The 20,112-nt window shown below is 44.9% G+C and overlaps 1 protein-coding gene across 10 annotated transcripts in view; it reads right to left on the minus strand.

Moving 5' to 3' along the window:
- Kmt2a (lysine methyltransferase 2A) overlaps window positions 1-20,112 on the minus strand; it is an 81,290-nt gene that overhangs the window by 26,645 nt on the left and 34,533 nt on the right. For 8 of the 10 annotated variants that reach the window (XM_076576146.1, XM_076576143.1, XM_076576140.1 and 5 more), the window contains 16 exons: window positions 19,815-19,992; window positions 17,861-18,095; window positions 14,693-14,757; window positions 13,881-14,261; window positions 13,504-13,577; window positions 12,739-12,870; window positions 12,187-12,300; window positions 8,420-8,566; window positions 7,967-8,062; window positions 7,640-7,760; window positions 5,264-5,377; window positions 4,294-4,478; window positions 2,402-2,575; window positions 1,588-1,698; window positions 1,044-1,117; window positions 54-247 (listed from right to left, as the gene is read on the minus strand). In XM_076576146.1, the coding sequence (XP_076432261.1) occupies window positions 54-247; window positions 1,044-1,117; window positions 1,588-1,698; window positions 2,402-2,575; window positions 4,294-4,478; window positions 5,264-5,377; window positions 7,640-7,760; window positions 7,967-8,062; window positions 8,420-8,566; window positions 12,187-12,300; window positions 12,739-12,870; window positions 13,504-13,577; window positions 13,881-14,261; window positions 14,693-14,757; window positions 17,861-18,095; window positions 19,815-19,992 (2,395 nt within the window). The remainder of the gene's footprint in view (window positions 1-53; window positions 248-1,043; window positions 1,118-1,587; window positions 1,699-2,401; window positions 2,576-4,293; window positions 4,479-5,263; window positions 5,378-7,639; window positions 7,761-7,966; window positions 8,063-8,419; window positions 8,567-12,186; window positions 12,301-12,738; window positions 12,871-13,503; window positions 13,578-13,880; window positions 14,262-14,692; window positions 14,758-17,860; window positions 18,096-19,814; window positions 19,993-20,112) is intronic. The other 2 variants (XM_076576141.1, XM_076576144.1) reach the window with 1 other exon arrangement.

Genomic DNA, 20,112 nt, shown 5'->3' on the forward strand with positions numbered 1-20,112 from the left:
ATCATCTGCATCTAGAGAGAAATAGGCAATGACTATCTATTTTGATGACTTACTCAAGATTGGTGGTGTAGGCGGATGCAGAGGCATGGGTGAGTCGGGTTCTCCAGGGCCTTTGGGTTTGGGAGCTGGAATGATTTTCTTCATTAGAGGAGGCTGCTCAGTGTGGCTGTTCTCCTCTCGCTCCTGCCACTGAGCATAATTATGGTCAAGTGAAGGCGGAAGCACTGCGTTGGGTAACATCCCACTGCTGGAAACAATTGATTCGACAAGCATTTACTGAGCGCCTACAGTATACCCAGTGCCATCCAAAACCATCAGCTCTTGCTATCAGCAGGTCCTGGACCCACGTACAAGCCCTTCACAGAATTTAAGAATAAGTCACAGAATCTGCAAACTGCCGAACTATACTCAACATTTTAAAAACTTTTAATTTTGTCCGGGACAGGGTCTCACAATGTAGTCCAGGCTGGCCTTGAATTCCTGATCCTCCTGCATTAGTCTTCCAACTGCAGGGGTTACAGGTGACTACCATCACACCTGGCTTAAATAATTATCTTAACATGTGAGCCACGTGGCTGGGGATCTCAGTGGTAGAATAGATGACGAGTATACACGAGGTCCTGGGGTCCCTCCCCAGGACTGCAGTAGGGGAAGACTGCACACATAACTTCTGGTTAACTACCCAGAACCAGTGACAACTCTACTAATAAATCAATAAATAAAAACAGGCTATTGGAATAAAAAGTAAAGGTTAGATATAAGAATCAAGAGCAAGGACAGGCCCAGTCTGAACTAAATAACACAGAACCTCTAAGGACAATGCCATGGTTCTAGCACACACACTGTCCACATGCAATGTCAAACTGTTTTTTACAAGATAATAAATGCCAATGTGGAGGGGAAAAAGCACCAGCCCACAACCAACACAAAAGTCATTTGTCATTTCCAAACTAGCACAGAAGACGACATTTCAGCTGGTTGACTTTTAATATTAAAATACCTCAGGAACCCTCAATCTACAAACATGAAACGTCTTTACTCACTTGTTTGATACTTTATTTGGCTCCCAAAATCTGGACTTTTTGACACTGAACCAAGGAAAAACCCGCTCCATTTGCTAAAAGAAAACAAACAATTCAACTGAGAAGATCCACGTAGAAACTAAATCAAAGTAACCCCAGACCAGTGTCTCAGTCCATGATCTCAGGCCAAGGCAAAGATCCATCCATGCTGGTAACCTTACCAGCTTCCCAACCTCCTTCCCAACCTCCTCCCAAAGAATTAGAGGGAAAACATTAAAACCCAAGAAGCTTTCTGCACATCCTAAAGCAAGTAACAGAAGAGAAGGAGGTACTCATAGAGTCACTACGGATAGTAAGTATTAAAAACATCAACTACTGGCCAGGCGGTGGTGGTGCACGCCTTTAATTCCAATAATCAGGAGGCAGGTGGATCTTAGTGAGTTCGAGGCCACCCTGGTCTACATAGTGAGTTCCAGGACAGCCAAGGCTACCCGGAGAAACCCTGTCTTAAAAACAAAACAAAACAGAAAAACCAACCCCCCCAAGAACTATTAATCTCATTCACCCGAATAAAGAAAGACTTGACCATGCTGTTGGCTTTTTTAATTTCTGGCTGCCCTCCATCTGAATTAATGGCTGCTTGAATGATCTTCACAATATCATCACTGAACTCCAACTGTATACAAAAATAAAACATCAATTATTCATGAAACAGTACTATGCTCTCAAAATCACTTCCTCCTCCCTCCATCACTCAGCACAGGAGTCCAACAGAAAACCCACAACCCATTTAGTACAGTCTAATTACTCTCGGAGGCCTTTAGAATTCAGTTCACAATTAACTTGAGGCAATCAAGAGATGCCAGGCTAATAAGGCAAGAATGCAAACAAATTGGCTCTGTCATGGTAAGTGACCAAAACAGGCTCACGGTTTTTATATTTGTACTCATATGCATAAGCCTCTCAACAGCACATAACGATGACACAGTGGATGATTTCTCCCAACAAATTTTTAAAAGCATCAAGTTTATCTACAAATGAATAAATAAGGAAGGCACGACATTCAGATCTAAGCGTAAAGGGGAGACATTCTAACTTCACGTTAGCATTCTCTACAAGTAGTTAGGTCCTTTCTTGTAACATAAAAATAATTCAAATAACTCAAAGGAAAGCCAACTAAAATATTTTAGGGGCCACCACATCATCACCCTTCTGAAACACACAGCTGAAGTAACTCATATTCTGGGGACCTGAACCTACATGACACCTCTAAATGCAATATAAATCACCCTGAAATGTACTCATACCCATCTGTATTCCCAAAGAGCCAAGAAGGCTGAAATAAACACTTGAAACTTGGTCATGTGCTCGAGACGTACCACGGACACATAGTTGCCCTGGTCCATTTTCCTCTTGACTCCCTCCAGGTCTAGCGGCTGCTGTTCATCCTGTTTGCTGACCTCAGTAAGAACCGGAGGATCCGGCCCTTCTGGGGAGCTTCGGGAAGGGATGCTCTCCTCCGTCTCAGGGTTTAAGTCTGGCGGCTTGGCAGCCTGTGGCAGTAAGGAAGTTTCTGTTATCAAACCTCAAGAATGAGGCATCTATGCACACTCTATAAGAATTAGTAAGATGGCACTAGAAACAAAACAGAACATGAAAACAACCAGAGAGTTCTTAACTAGAGAAATTAAAAATGGACCTATTTCCTAATGGCTTGTCTGGGAAAACATTAAGCATTGTGCTCCATAATCTGTAAAGGTAGAATTAAAAAAAGGCCAAAACTGTGTCCAGTTCTTTGAGTACAACAGAGAGCCATTAATTCTCCTACTCCAAAAAGGGAGACTCCAATGGGTAATGGTGTGCCATCAGCCAGACAACATGAGTTTAATTTCCAAGACCCACAAAGTGGAAAGAGAAGTGAGTCTGCACACCATAGCATATGTACGTGCACATGCATACACATAAACACACACACACACACACACACACACACACACACACACACACTAAATAAATAAATAAATAAATAAATAAATAAAAATAAAAAAATAAAACATGACAAAAAACGTTTAAAAGCTAGAGCTTTGCCTGGCGGTGATGGCACACGTCTTTAATCCCAGCACTCAGGAGGCAGAGGCAGGCTGATCTCTGTGAGTTTCCAGGCCAGCCTGGTCTACAGAGCGAGATCCAGGAAAGGCTCCAAAGCTACACAGAGAAAACCTGTCTCCAAAAACATGGGGGGGGGGGGGGGAGAGATGGAGCTTTACACTGAATGATGAAGCAGCACCTAGCTCCATGCTCAGGTGATACTCTCTCTCCCAGGGGACTGCTTATGTTGTCAATGACCACTTTGTAAATGAGAAATTCACAGCAGGCTCTTAGCTGCTTGCCCAAACTGCTCTCAGGCTCAGGTCTCGTCAGCCCCTCCTCTTCAGTCAGGAGTAGTATTTTCTAAGAAGCAGCTCAGATCAGGTTGCTCTCTTGTAGCCCTTCACTGAATCCTCATCAATGATGGCAGATGAAGTCCAAACTCCTTTGTTTTTATCTTTCGAGATGGGGAACTACTGGGTAAGCCTCAAACTCACTCATAGCAACAGTCCTGCCTCTGCCTCCTAAGTGCTGGAGTTACAAGCATAACCCACCACACCGGGCCAAACAGCTTGTGAGTGAGGCCTGTGAAGACACAGACACTTCCTTTTCTGTTGTTTTTTTCAAGACAGGGTTTCTCTGTGTAGCCCTGGCTGTCCTGGGACTCACTCTGTAGACCAAGCTGGCCTGGAACTCAGAGATCCGCCTGCCTCTGCCTCCCGAGTGCTGGGATTAAAGGCGTGCGCCACCACCGCCTGGCCACTTCCTATTTCCTAACTACCAAATGTCCTACTGGGCTGTTGTTTAAGATTTATTCATTTTATTTTAGGAGTGCGTTGCCTATGTGTATTATGTGCACTACATGTATGCTTGGTGCCCAGGAAGGTTGGAAGAAGGCAGTAGATTCCCTGGAACTGTTGTGAGCCACAGTGCGGGTGCTATGAATCAAACCTGGGTCCCCTACAAGAGCAGGAGGTGTTAACTGCTGACCCAAATTCCTCCGAACCCCTAGGTCTTTTTCTTAGCTCTAAAAAATTCCCTAATGTTATGACCAAGAGAAGAAACTCTATAAAAAGCAAACAACGGATGAAGTTAACTAAACAGGTAATAGACAGCCTTACTTCATGACTAGTTAAAACCACCCAAGATCAAGTTCTCAGAACAAAAAGACCCTCTGGCCCACCTGGCGGTAGCGAAGCAAGTGACTGGTAGTCCGGGAATTCAACAAGGCCGTGAGAACTTGCTTCAGAGACGCCTGCAGCTCCTTCTCCAGGGCCAGTCGCCACTCTGCTGGGTGCCGCTCGGTGCAGTTCACACATGTGTAGGCCACGCTCTCTGGCAGGTTAGACAGAATCTCATACATCTCATCTGGGAAAACAAAACCCAGGACAATGAGGGCCTTTGAAGGGTGAGACAGGAAGAAGAGCTAACTATCCACTGACCCACAAAGCTGCACGAGGATCCAAGCCAAGCTGTGAATCTCTGACGGCAGTGGTTCTCAGCCTTTCTAGTTCTGCAACCCTTTAGTACAGTTCCTCATGGTGTGCCAACTCCAACCAGAAAGTTATTTCATTGCTACTTCATATCTGTAATTTTGCAACTGTTATGAACTGTAATATAAATATCTGTGCTTTCTGATGGTCTTGAGTGACCCCTGTGAAAGAATCATTTGACCCTCAAAGGGGTCTCTACCCACAGATTTAGAACCACTATCTTATAACATACCCACATTCTGATCCTGAAAGAGGGTATTATTAATTAACATGAACCCATGACTACGTAGTAACCAGTAGGTTTGGAGAACTGATAGAGTTTGGTGTGCAGAAATGGATGTGCTTAAGAGAAATAAGCACAAATGAAATGTATTATTAATAAACTTGAACCCATGACTGCGTAGTAACCAGCAGGTTTGGAGAACCGATAGGGTTTGGTGTGCAGAAATGGAGTCCTCTAAACCATGGGCCAAAAGGAAGCCTGCCTCCCGGTAACTAGTCACAGCCAAGGTAGCTGCTTACTCTGGAGACAGAACACTAAACTACAAAGAACGCAAGGCCCCACCCCACCCCGCCCTGCCGTAGTCCACAGTCCTGCACCTGCAGCGTTAGAAAGAGACTAAGCCCCACGGAAGCCCCCGGCAGTCCGGCCCTCCGTACCTGAGAGGCTCTCGCACTTGGAGTGGACCCAGCGGTCGCACCTCCCGCACTGCATCATCTTGCTCTCGTAGTCGTCATCGTCGTAGCACTTGTCACAGAGAGGGCAGAAGTTTCCTGGAAGCACACAGATGCTCTCAGAGCCTTCGGCCCCTGGGTACCGGCCTCATCTAAACCCACCCTCCCGCTCTGGAGTCACTAAGGACACCAGCAGAGGGCTGCTCGGGGACCGCCAGACAGCCACGCCACACTGAGCTCCAGACACACTACCGTGGCTCTCCAGACACTTCTGCAAGGGCCAGGAGGTGGATTTTTTTTTTTTTTTTTTTTTTTTTTTTTGAGACAGGGTTTCTCTGTGTAGTTTTGATGCCTGTCCTGGATCTCACTCTGTAGACCAGGCTGGCCTCGAACTCACAGAGATCCGCCTGGCTCTGCTGAGATTAAAGGCATGCATCACCATAGCCCAGCATGAGGTAGATTTTAATGATAATAGGTTCGGTGATGTATAATTGGAACTCAAATCTTATGAGGTAGAGGCAGGAGGATTAAGACTTTAAGGACAGCCTTAACACTAGAGGTGGGAGGAGGGGCATCAGGAAAGAACATCTTTTAAACATAATGTTTGGATTTATAAAGAGGCAGTAATACCGAAGTAAGAAACAGTTAATTTAAATGTTTTCCTTGTCAGGTCCCAAAGAAACCCAGGACAAGCTCGCTCAGTATCTGTGGCTCCTCCCAGCACTTCTCACCCCGCCCTTACCTCACTCTGACCCCGCCCCTTACCTTACTCTGACCCCACCCCTTACCTTACTCTCACCCCGCCCCTTACCTCACTCTCACCCCGCCCCTTACCTTACTCTGACCCCGCCCCTTACCTCACTCTCACCCCGCCCCTTACCTTACTCTGACCCCACCCCTTACCTTACTCTCACCCCGCCCCTTACCTCACTCTGACCCCGCCCCTTACCTTACTCTGACCCCACCCCTTACCTTACTCTCACCCCGCCCCTTACCTTTCTCTCTACCCTGGAGTGGGGGTTCTCCTCATGACTACATAAAGCTGCCACTCTAGTCGTGTGCTCTCCAGGCCCTCATGCCTGGCCTCGGCCCTCTCTCTCCTCTTCCTCTCTTGCTCCCCACACCCCAGTGCAGTCTGGATTCTTCAGATGCTCTGGCTGTGCTCTCCCTCACATCTACAATAAAATCCTCCTCAGCCATGCTCCGGAGTGGTCATGTCCTCCTCTTCCTTCACTCCTTATTCTAAGTACAGCCTTTAGATATCTGACTGACCCACGCAGCCCTATATATCTTACTATTTAATAAATATCCTGGGGGGGGGGGTGGTGGTGGCGGCGGCAGCGGCCGCCGCCTTTAATCCCAGCACTCGGGTGGCAGAGCCAGGCGGATCTCTGTGAGTTCGAGGCCAGCCTGTTCTACAGAGTGAGATCCAGGACAGGCACCAAAACCCTGTCTCGAAAAACCCAAAAAATAAATGAATAAATATCCTTAGGTGTATCTGCTTGTTTTATCTGAAGGAGCTAGGTGTGGAGGCACACCTGCAATCCCAGCACTGAGAAGGCAACAGTGACAGTCACTTGAGACAAAAACAGAAGGTGGGAAGGGGGACAGCCACTTCTTGTCACCTTTATTGCAGGTCATTAAGACTGTGGGAGGAATGTGTTAGCTGGAGTCTTAGCAGTTATTTTCTGCCCTGCTAAGGCCTGTCCCCAGGGCCTTGCCAGCTAGTCAAGAGCTCTGCTGGTGACACCCCCCAGTCTTTCCCGATCCTCCAGGTCTTTCCCACCCTACCCCCTTATTTTGAGAAAGGTTCTTGCTGAGTTCCCAGGGCTGGCCTTGAACTCCTGCCTCTGCATCCTGAGTGCTGGGATTATGGGCCTGTGTTATCAAGTCTGACTTCAAGTGTAATTACTAGAGCAAAATGTTTATGTATCACCTGAACTCTGTTCTGAAAACAAACGTGTATTTACCACAATTTGGTTCTGCTGTTTTAGAGCGGTTGTTTCTAATTAGCAATAATAAAATTTCCCCAGAACCCTTCCTATATAAGTCAGAAAGATGTTCCAAGTTGGCTGTCTGTGTAAATAAAGAAGCAAAAGGCAGGGAATGGTGGCCCACACCCTTAATCTCTGTACTTAGGGGGCTGAGGCATGTGGAACTCTGTGAGTTAAAGACACTCCAGTCCTCACAATGAATTCCAGGACAACCAAGGCTACATAGAGACCCTTTCTCAAAACAAACTAGAAATAAAAAGAGCAAGTGCAGAACACGTGTCTAAATCACATCTGTGACCCACAGAGCAGGGCTTCTCTACTTAGTCCCCCCAAATGTCGAACGGACCAATCACTCATCACTAGGTACCTTTAGCAAAGAGTTTGGCACAGTCATGGCACAGTGAGAAGTCATGAGACCACTGTGCATCCCACCCTTTGCCTGGAGTCGTGGACCCACAGCTCTTGCAGCGGACACACTTGGTGCAGATCTGGAAAAGAACAGACGGCCTTCATGCAGTGGGATGTTTGTTACTTAAAAAGACTCATGCTATTATCCTGGAGTAGACTTCCTTTCTGAGATTACTGCTAAACAATCGCTACGCTGGCACACTAGAGCAGGGATATCCTGTTACAAGTCACCAGCCTCACCCAGCCCCACAACACTCGGGGCAGCAGCGCAGAGCGTTGTACCCACCCACACTTTCTTTTTCTTCGTGGGCTTGGTGGGGTAGTTTGGTCCCAGGCACTCAGGGTGATAGCTGTTTCGGCACTTGTTACACTCCAGTAGCTGCTGTGGGGAAAGACAACAAGAGGACACAAATCACACTACCCTCCGCAGACCTGTTCCCAGCCCCCGACGACGACGACGACACCTCAGGTTCCGCCATGCACTGCTCACTCCCCAGGAAACACAGAGTAACTCAAAGTCACTCGGTAATGAGTAAATTTATTGGACAGATTTTCCATAATTTTGGATTTTATGTCCGAAACTCATTTTCTGCTATTTCCCAAAAATTAAAAAGAAAAACCAAGAAACCAGTTTGGAACAGACGGAAAAACTGTCGGCGGAGCCAGTGCTATTGACATGAAATCCCGGCACAGGAGGCGAGGATGGAGGCGGAGGCTCCATTCCCACCAGGTCTTCTACCTTGGCGGCCTGATGCTGCCTTCCACAAACATGGCAGAATTTACAGCGGCGACAACACCAGTTTTCCAGCTGGTCCTCCAGGGGGCGCTCATTTTCCTCTAAACAAAACTTGTGGAAGGGTTCGCAACACACTTGGCAATACACAAACTGCAGCAAGAAGATGAGAACAAAGCGTGTAACCAGGGTGCAGAAGGAAATAACAACCACATCCTGTGGGTCCTAGGAACCCACAGGTGATATCCCATGACCCAGTGCACCCAAATATCAATCTTACAGTCTTACAGGATGTCCACAAAGAAAACTGCACTCCCAACCTCTCTTGTTCAATGTACACAAAATTGTCACATAGCCCAAACTATTAAAAGTAAGTATAAGATGGGCATGGTGGCGCACACCTTTAATCCCAGTACCGGAGAGGCAGGAAGATCTCTGAATTTGAGGCCATCCTGGTCTACAAAGTGAGTTCCAGGCCAGTCAGGGAAACACAGTGAGACCCTATCTCAAAAATTATTGTTTAAAATTACCTTTGAGATATGTATAACAAATATGAAATAAAATAAATTTCACTTTTATGCTTGGGTCCCATCCCCCAAATATCTCATTAAGTATAGGTATATGCAAATATTCTAAAACTTGAAAGGAAACACACACACCTCAACATACCTAAAACATTTCTGGTCTTCAGATAAGAGGAAATACTTGACCTGTTTTTAACTCAACGTATGGAACTAAGCACACACCTCTAAATGCAACACTTGGGAGGGTAAGAATGAGGACAGAGAGTTTGGGACTAGCCTGGGCTACACAGCAAGACCCTGTCTCAAAAGATTTAACAGAATGTGCTAAGTGCAGTGAGAGAGACCCCCGGAGAGGTCTAAGCGGAACTGCAGAGAGAAAGAGTGGGAGGGGACAGGATGGCTTTAGAGTTTTAATCCTACAAACATACTAACCACGGTAAGCTATGGTTTACATATAAAGTTTTAATCCTTACAAACATACTGACCACTGTGAGCTATGGTTTACATTTTCCACCTGTAATTTAAAAGCAAGCTTCACATTGGCAGAGGATTTAAAAATATATATATAACAACCAGAGCTGGAGAGATGGCGAAGTGGTTAAGAGTGCCTTCCTGAAGACCTGAGTTCAATTCCTAGCACCCCCATGGTTCACAGTTACCTCCAATTCCTTTGGTCTTCTAGGGCATTGCACTCAAGTGTACACACCCCCACACAGACACACACTTAAAAATAATGAAAATAACCTGAATTTTCTCCTGACGAAAAAACCAAACCAAACCGTTTTTATTACGAGGAAAAGTGGTCAAATCTAAAAAAGGCCTACAATTAGGTGCCAGCAATGCACCAGTATTAACTTCCTAATTTTGATAATTATACTTGTTAGCATTAGACATCTGTAGTGGCCTATCCTTAGGGTCCTGACAGGATACATCCTCAGCTGCAGCCACTAAGAGCACCCGCTGTGCGCATTCGATACCTTTCCTTATATACCGCCTTATAAAAGGCGGGCCTTGCCCACCTCCTGTCTCTTTCTCTTCCTTCTCTCTTGTCCTCAGGGACCGGTCTCTGCCCCTTCACTCCCCTCCCCTCAGCAAACCTCCCATGTTGGCCCTGTTGTACAGTGTGACTCCTTCGTGCCACTTTTAAAATAAAACAATACTGTGGTTATGCAAGAGAGTGTCCTTGATTTTAGGAAATACACACTATCATCAAGACACAATGGCTTGTGTTTGCAACTTGCTCAGTTTTTAGAAAATGGAATATATATAACATGCAGATACATTTCATTTCTTATTTTACACTTGATCTGAGCTGAAAGACTGAGAATCATTTTGTATTTTGGAAAAATTCATACATATAAGCAAAAACAGAAAAAAGAACGAACTCTATTCACATTTGGAGAATCTAAGTAGAGGGTATTGGCCTTTTTCTCCCCAGACTTCAGCTGCTTTCCTATAAACCTGGCCTGAAATGTGTTACTAGGAAAAAAATTAAATGGAAAATTCCTCAAGCAAAGGCCATAATCTGCAATACAGTGCAGACTGTGTGCTGGTCACTCTCATTTTTTTAAGACTTATTTCTACTCTTATTTATGTGTTTTGTGTTGATGTGAGTGGATGCCACCTGTGTGTGGGATGCCAGCCGAGGCCGGAATTAGACACTGGATCCCCTGAAGCTGCAGTTGCAAGAAGCCACCTGATGTGGGGGCTGGAACTGAACTTGTATCCCTCCTCTGAAGAGCAGCAAGTCTCTTAACCACTGAGCCACCTCGCCAGCCCCTAATTCTTTCTTTTTCTTTTCATCGGGTTTTCACTCTGTGGCTCTGGCTAGCCTGAAATTCCCAGGGATCCACCTGCCTCTCTACCTCCTGAATGTAGAGATAAATAAAGGGTGTATGCTACATGCTGCCTCCCCAGTTCTTTATTTCATTTCATTTCACCTTATTTTTTGGTTTTTCAAGACAGGGGTTCTTTGTGAAGCCCTGGCTATCCTGAACTCACTCTGTAGCCCAGGCTGGCCTGGAACTCAAAGAGATCCACCTGCCTTTGTCTCCCAAGTGCTGGGATTAAAAGAGTGCACAACCACCACCTGGCAACTAGTAGACTCTTGAGTTTTAAATATTTTTATTATGGAGCTGGAGAGATGGCTCAGTGGTTTGATTCCCAGGTCCCAAATGCAGACTCACAACTGTAACTCCAGTCCCATGAGATCCCATCCCTCTTCTGGCCCCTGCAGGCACCAGGCATGAATACAGAACAGAGACATACAGGCAGGCAAAACACCCATACACACAAAATAATAGTACAATTTTATTATACGTATATGTATCTGGCAATTTATCTAATTACTTCTAAAATAAATATCTACCATGCAATTGCAGGGTTAAGAGACTATACCATTCTAAAAGTAAAAACCATTTCCAAACAGCTCTCCCAAAAGAACAGGTCACTAACTACTTTATATTTCTTCTATTGGAAATTCTTATCTAAGATTTTTTTATTATTGTTTCTTGAGACAGAGTCTCTCTATGCAGCTGACTGTCCTAGAACTCACTATATTGACCAGGCTGACTATGAACTCACAAAGACTTGCCTGCCTCTATATCTAAATGCTGGGACTAAAGATATACACCACCAGACCCAGCCCTACAGAATTCTTTAATTCAGTTCTTGGTCACTGGAGGGTTAACCACCACCTACCACACATGCAATGTTTTTATTTGTCATTTTATGAATTCTCTCTCTCTTTTGCCCATTTTCTGTAGTATATTTTTCCATTTTTAAATAACTGCTGAGAGCTTTTATTTGGTTTTGTTTTGTTTTTTGAGACAGGGTTTTTCTATGTAGTTTTGGAGCTTGTGCTGAATCTCACTTTGTAGACTAGGCTGGCCTTGAACTCACAACGATCCGCCTGAATCTGGCTCCCGAGTGCTGGGATTAAGGATGTACGCCACCGCAGCCCAATGCTAAGAGCTTATATTCACAGGTATTCAATATACTAGCAATCTCTTTTATTCTAAGAGAAAAGAACTCTAATAAAGATTAAGTTCAAGAGATGAAAGTACTTCCTACTAGATTCCTTCTTAAAATTTCTAAAATTGTAAAGGCTCTTCAGTAGCTGGCTTCAGGAGACAGGACCTGCTAACTCCTCACACAGTGCATCCAGTCACTCCTGCACACAGCAGTGACCCATCATCACACAGCACAGTGACCCATCATCACACAGCAGACAGAGGCCAAGCATCTTACCTCTACGTGCCCACTACTGGCACACAGAAAACAAACTACTCTCGGTGTTATGGGGACCGAAGTCAAGATTCCTAAGCCTCCCATCTCCCACACATTTTCTGCTTCACAATCTTCCTGTGGAGAAAGAGACAGAAAGACCACTTATGAAAGCTTTACAAGGGCAAAACCAAGACAAAAAAGCATAAAAACAGAGCGACACCAGAATGCCAAGAGTGTTTCACTTCTGTCCGTCCAAAAATAACTGCTGCTTAAAAAATTATAAACTTGGTCAGGCAGCGGTGGTAGACATCTTTAGTCCCAGCACTCGGGAGGCAGAGGCAGGCAGATCTCTGTGAGTTCGAGGCCAGCCTGGTCTACAGAGTGAGTTCCAGAAAAGCCAGGGCTACACAGAGAAACCCTGTCTTGGTAAATCAACTCGGCTCAGGCCTGAACCCATCTGCTAACTGTAGTTCTTATTTGTTCCTCTAGTGGGTGCTGTTTCTCTTTCAACACACACCCTTTTCTTTAAAGGTCATACTGCTCAATAAAGACATGACCACTAAACACTTTTACCTTAAAGTCCACTCTGATCCTGTGGACTCCATCTGCTGGGATTTTCTGCTTAGAACTGATGCCATTCGAAAGAGGGTTGAGGATGTTCAAAGTGCCTGCATTCTCTTGCTTATTTACTGGAGGTGGCTTCTCCTGAGACATAAAGTAGATATAGAAAACAACAACAACAACAACAAATCACTTGCCCTCACATCTGCAACAAGTGAGAATACAAATGTCAGTTCTTAGACTTAGAAAACCTGTCTCAGGATAAGCATCCTATAGAAGGGGAAAGCGAGCTAGGTGTGGTGGCTCACTTTGGATGCTGAAGCTGGAGGATTGCTGGGAGTTCAAGGCCAGCTTGAGTTACAGAGTTAGACCCTGTCTCAAGAGAGGGAAAGGGTAATCTACAGAAAATCCTGAAATTCTCTGTCTCCATCCATAATAGAAACAGTGGGCACAGGTAGGGGTTGCTTTTATAGACAATTGTCATTAACCATGTAGAGGGCAGAAAACACCGCAAATGGCGATCAGAATATCCTGCTGCCCACACTACAACATGCAGGACACGGAGAAGAGGAAGACAAGGAAGAGAAAGCAGAGAAAGAAAATACCAAGCAAACAGAAAGGGCTAAAGCCTACACCTTAATTCTGTGAGATCCCAGCACCATCTACACAGAAGCAGGAAGACTGCTTGGCTCAGCCCGGAAACTGTCAAGGTCAAGGCTTTCCCATACAGAACAGAACAAACACATCCCGAGGAATCGCACTCAGCTCTGCTCTCACCTTGTCTTTTGGTTTCTGTTTCACAGGGATACTTGGGCGGGGGGCCACTTTTTTCTGCTTGCTCTGCTCTGGACCTAAAGGATTCAAAAGAGACTCTGGTCAGATGCTAGCAATGACTGCTTTCAGCCCGAACGGCCTGTGGAGAGGGGCACGCGAACAATCTCTAGACCTCAAAGAAGCAGCATGGCAGCACAGCTAATCTAACTTTCTGTTTGGAATCTGGTTGTTGTAACAGTCAAGAGTCCACTTTCTTTAACCAAAAGGTGGGAACCAATGACAGAGAGATGCCAGCATTCAGGCTCCGACAGCCTGCCTGAGACCCGGGGCTTCCGGGCTCGCCCTGCCGGCCTGACATTCTCCCTGCCTTCAGCACTCACCTGGTTCTGGCGGTGGAGGCTGCTTTTTCTTGGGCTCACTTGGAGTGGTCTTGGGAACTTCTTTCTTCTGCGGTGCTGCTGTGCTGGGTGGCTGAGGGGGGATGACTGGGGCTGGCTGGGAGACCTGCTTGCTGGACTTCCGGGAGGCTGGAGTGGTGACCTGTTTGGGTTCAGGTGCGGGCGCAGGGGCGTTCCCTTCCTCACTCTTTTCTTCCACGGGCTTGCGGGGTGGGGGCTCACTGCTGCTCTTCTTTGGGGCAGGCTCCTCCCGTGCTGGTGGGGTAGCCTTCTGACCAGAGTCCACCGAGCTCTTCACAACAGTGCTCTCTCTGTTCTCTTTCTTTTCAGTGGTCTTAGACTTCTTCTCTTTCTTTTTCACAGCTAGGGGAACAAAACAAGATCATCTATCCATAAGTGAGAAAATTTCAGTGAAAAGAAGAAATACAGAGAGATCTGTAACACAGACTTGTTCCCGCAGCCAAAGCTGGCACTCAAATTCTCCACAAAGTTGAGGCCGCGTTGACCAGGTGATGCAGAGGGATTTTATAGTAGAGCAGAGCTATATATTTTTTTTACATGAATTTTAAACGAATTTCTTAATTAGGGAAAATTTCAAACATACCCCCAAATAAAAAGAAGAGTCAAATGAACCCCCATGTACCTATCATCCAGCTTCAACAACCACCAACTCCCCGGGAGAGAGCAGTACTTTAAAAGAAAAACAAAAACAAAAACAAAAACCTAGTATTCTCTTTACACTGACTGTGTACAGCTGTAAGCATGGACACTGGGAGGCCCTGGCACACCGTTACCTTTAGCCTGCTTCTGTAGGTAAGCTTTGGAAGGCATCCACTGGAGGTTCTGACATTTTCTCATCCTAGGATAACAAAGGAGAAAGCATAAAACACTGCATTAAAAGAGAACACATGAAATAAATTCTCCCTTGTCTGCAGAAGACAGTGAGTCACCATTCAGGTTCACCTGACAGAACAAGGGTTTCTTCCTCCTCAGGTTAAGCTGAACCTTTAAAATCCTTGCTTCAGCAATTTTACCTACCTTTAGGATGTAAAAGGAGCAGATGCCAACATCACTGGCTCCCTCCCTCCCTCCTGTCCTTCTGCTTTGTCCTGAGACAGGGTTCCATAGAGCCCAGGTTACACTATATAGCAGAGCATGGTCCCGAAGTCTTGATCCTCCAGCCTCTGCCTCTCAAGTGCTGGCATCGGAGCGTACACTGACATGATGAGCGGTCAACTAGTTACCGCTCTCTCATGGGATTTACTAGTCATGCTCACAAGCAGGTTCTAAAAGCCACCGCGGCCTTCGTTACTACAAAACTGCAGCTGCATCTCATGGCTTGGATGTCTTTTACCCCTTAGTTCAAATTCAGTAAAATGTAAACCTAACGTGAAGACTCCATCCTAAGCTCTCCACAACTCAGTACACTCCTGGCCCCAAACAAAGGTTCCATTTTTGGAACCGTGGAGTGAGTATCAGGTCTCGTATGTGTAAGGCAAGCAGTGCCCGAGCTCCATGCCTTGCTCACATCAAACCCACTGTCACCTGAAATGGAGCTCACACACTTTGTTACATTATGTAAATTAAATTACTTCTTGCCACTAAAGTACCTAAAGACAAGATTCTCGCTTAAGTTTAGAAACCAAAACAGTACGTTTTTTTTTTTTGAGATGGTCTCACTGTATAATCCAAACCCATCTTGAACTCTTAGCAATCTTCCTGCCTCCACGTCCTAAGTGCTAGAATTACAGGCATAAGCCTCCACAACTAGCTTAGAATTACTTCTTGTCTCCCAGAAACTGTATTCCCGAGGAAACAATGAAGAATCGTTCAACTACATTTCATGTCAACCGGTTTAATGTCATTCACTTGGTAAGTATCTCTTGTGCCAGGCACTGGGTAGGAGACCCAGTGGCCAGAATTTCTGTTTACACAATTCTCCTAATACATTAAAAAAATAAATAAATGAATGAAATAAAAACCCAGATGGCAGAGAGTGTGCCCACAAACTGACTGGAAAAGTAGAATATTTTTAAAAGTCTTTATCAAAACCTCCACATGCTGGGCTAGAATGACTCTATGGCAGAGCACTGGACTAGCACATTCGCAGGCATCCACAAAAACACTTGTATGAATGAAAATATTTTGAAACCCGATGGTGGTGGCACACGTCTTTAATCCCAGCACTCAGGAGGCAGAGGCAGGCGGATCTCTGAGTTTGAGGCCAGCCTGGTCTACAGGGTGAGTTCCAGGACAGCCAAGGCTACAAAAGGAAACCCTGTCCCAGAAAAAAAAAAAAAAGAAGAAGAAGAAGAAAATATTCTGAAAGACTCAGAAAGTCAAGTGTAGTGCTATAGATCTATAATCTTGGTACTGGGAAGTGTAGGCAGGAAGATTACAAGTTTGAGGCAGGCCTGAAATGCATATGGAGACCCTAATCTCAAAATTCAAAGTAAATTTAAAAATAAAAAAAGAGGACCCAGGGATTGACAAAAATATCTCTAGTTTTCTGAATGATATAAAGCTAAAAGTGACTCTAAGAACTGGAAGATGGTCATGCAAACCTGAGGACCTGAGCTCAAACTCTCAGTACCCATGTTAGAAATCTCAACATGAAGCCAGGCGTAGTGGCCACGTCTTTAATCCCAGCTCTAGGGAGGAAGAGGCAGGCAGATCTCTGTGAGTTCAAGGCCAGCCTGGTCTACATAGTGAGTTCCAGGACAGCCAGAGTTGTTACACAGAAAAACCCTGTCTTGGAAGAAAAAAAAAAAGGATGTGAATGTGGTCCCACATGCTTATAGTCCCAGTATTGTCTGAGGTGGCTCTGGAGCTTCTTGGCCATTGGCCAAGTTCCAGGTTTTGGAAGAGACCAAGAAAATAAGTAGAAGAGTGATAGAGTCAGACTAAGCCACAGAACACATCTTCCTCTGGCCTCTGTATGTACATGGGAGGATGTATACAAACAAACACGACACACACACACACATCAATGATCAACAATAATAATAATTAGTAATAATAATAAAGTGATTTCAGTCAAAAAAAATCTTATGCCTAAATTTGTCAAGTTTTTAAAGTATTATTTTATTCTCAGTTTAATACTTAAAAATCTTTATTTTACTAATATATATATATACATATACATATACATATACATATACATATATATGTAGTTGTTTTTGCCTGCATGTATGTATGTGCATCGTGTGCATGTTTGGTTCCTGTGGAGATCAAAAGAGGGCATCAGATCCCCTGGAACTAGAGTTATAGAAGGTTTGTGAGTGGTCATGTGGATGCTGGGAATTGAACCTGTGTCCTCCAGAAGAGCAGCCAGTGCTCTTAACCACTGAGCCATCTCTCCAGCCCCTGATTTGTCAAGTTTCAGGAAACTGTCCAAAGCTACCCTGACTGATATAGTAGTCATGAGTTGCATGCAGATACTTAAAATTAAAATAAAAGCATGGTTTTTTTTTTTTTGGGGGGGGGGGGTTCAAGACAAGGTTTCTCTGTGTAACAGCCCTGGCTGTCCTGGAACTCTCTTTTTGATCAGGCTAGCCTCAAACTCACCTGTCTCCAAGTGCTAGTATTAAAGGTGTGCTCCGCCGCCACCACCCAGCTTTTAGAAACCATTTTTTTAAAAATGTAACTCTTCGGTCACATTAATCACATGCCAAGTCCTCAATAGCCCCATGTAGCTATGACTGCCACACTGAATTGAGTACAAAAAGAATGTTTTCATTGTTGAGAATGCTCTCCTAGATGGTACTGCCACAAAATACTTATTTAGCTTAAATCTCACCACATCACAAAACTCAACTCTACAACCAACCTAGAAACCTGAGCAGACTGATGCAACCACACCAGGTTTTCTGAAGCATCTCCGAGACAAACCAGGGGCAAACAGAAATCTATGTGACTGTCTAGAACTCTACGGTCATCGCCTCTGAGTAAGACTCACTCACTTGCAGCATTGCTTCTTTATATTGCGGCCACCAAACTTGGGCTTGTCCAAGCAATTAGTGCAAACACCACAGTCCTCAGGCACCTGGCAGCCGGGGCACTGCCCACACCGCCTCGATCGCCGCCCTTTCTTCACTGGAGGCTCCTGGGGAGCCTTGTTTCTGGTGACAGGCTTAATTGGTTTGATGGGTGGAGCAAGAGGTTCAGCATCTTCTGAGCCAGCAATTGATGACTTATCTGTTAAAGAAATGTGTCTTTAGTTCCAAGTGAATGTCTAATGCCTTCTTGAGAGATCCTCAACGTCCTGTTATATCATTAGATACATTAAACTCATTTGAATTGCTAGTCAAAATAGAAAAGTTTATAATCTACCCATACACAGAACTCAGAGGTGTTGTAGAGTATTATTTTAAGATGTGCTTTATGTTTATGTTGCATTCGTTTAACTCTGTGAAGCTGTGTTACTTTGCCTAAAACCTGATGGTCTAATAAAGAAATGAATGGCCAATTGCAAGGCAGGAGAAAGGATAAATCTCTCTGCCTGCCAGCCCCACCTATCCTTTCTCTTGAGATCTGGGAGGAGAGGAAGTAGCCAGAGAAGGAGGAGGACTCCAGGGGCCAGACACCCAGACACCCAGATACACAGCAAGCCACAGAGTAAAAGTAAGATTTACAGAAGTAAGAGAATGGGAAAAGCCCCAAGGCCAAAGATAGATGGGATAATTTAAAGTTAAGGGAAGCTAGCTAGAAACAAGCCACACTAAGGCCAGGCATTTATAAGTAAGAATAAGCCTCGGTGTGTGGTTTATTTGGGAGCTGGGTGGTGGGAAGAGAAAAAAACAAACACAGGTGTTTAAAGTAATTATCTAAAGGTTTTTAAATGTCTACTCCTTATAGCTTGGTGAAAGCAAAATTTCAAATACTGAAAATCAAGAATAAGCTGCATGTGTCTAAGAATTCTCTCAAATGACTAACTCCATTAGAGAAGGTGCCCAGCATTGGAGTTGTATGGCAGTCATGAGAACTTGCCTGTCCTGGGGTTATTTCGTTTTTGTCAACTTGACACAAGCTAGAGTTATCTGCAAGAGGAAACTCAATTGAGGACATGCCTCCACCAGACTGTCTGTATAGTCAAGCTTGTGGGGGCATTTTCTTGATAAACAGCTGATGAGTGGGGGACCAGGCCATTATGGGTGATGCCACCCCCCGGGCACGTGGTCCTGAGTTGTCTAAGAAAACAAGCCTAACAAACCATGAGGACAAGCCAGTACACAGTGCTCCTCCATGGTCTCTGCTTCAGTTCCTGCCTCCAGGCTCCTGCCTTGAGTTCCTGTCCTGGCTTCCTTCGGTGATGGAGTATGACCTGAGAATTTTAAGACGAAATAAACCCTTTCCTCCCCAGTTGCTTTTGACCCTCATATTTTATCATAGCCACAGCTGAAACCCTGATTAACATAATGCTGCACAGACCTCTAATTCCGGGAAGTATAAATAACCAGGAGATCCAGCTGCTGCGTTCTGAAAACTACTGGTACAAAAGGTCACACTCAGCACAGCTGCTTCCAGGCAGGTTCTTAGTGTGGCCGAGACACTAACCTTGTTTTTGAGACATGAGATGCCTCTGACAGCCTCGCCAAACCTTTCTTCTGCTGCATGGCAGTCTAGGCAGGTTCTAGGCAGGCTCTACCCGTTCTTCCCTCTTCCCTTTCAGGGGCTAAACCTACATCACAGTCTGCAGTCTGATGGCTTACCAGTCTTCCTGGGGTACCTCACCTTTTCTTTACGAGGCATTTCCTCTAACAAAATCTTCAAGTATTTAATCCCGTCCATCTATCTGACTTTTTTTTTTTTTTTTAAATCCAGTCTAATGAACTATGAAGAGTCTATAGGCATCTGCAGAATGAAAGCAAATAAATAGGTCTGCTCACTATTCCAGGGTCGATTTCCTTGACTTACCATCATTTCCCATGGAAGACAAAATTTTTTCTCGTTCTTCCCATGGTAAGGCACTCAAGGTGGGCATGTCATCAGGAAACACAGCTCGTTTTCGGCCAAGGGCAACAGCAGCTCTTCTGCAGACGTGTTTAATCCGGGGTCCTCGCACAGAGGTTTCTGATGAATCACTTTCTTGACCCTGAATAGGAGATAGGCAACAAATAAAGACTACTGTGCATGCCACAAATGCAATTAAATGAAGCCAAAGTGTATCTGACCAACTTATTATGACCTATCATCAAAGTATACAACTCTAGCT

The sequence above is a fragment of the Peromyscus maniculatus genome, chromosome 7 (assembly GCF_049852395.1).
Source record: "Peromyscus maniculatus bairdii isolate BWxNUB_F1_BW_parent chromosome 7, HU_Pman_BW_mat_3.1, whole genome shotgun sequence".
Taxonomy (NCBI): Eukaryota; Metazoa; Chordata; class Mammalia; order Rodentia; family Cricetidae; genus Peromyscus; species Peromyscus maniculatus.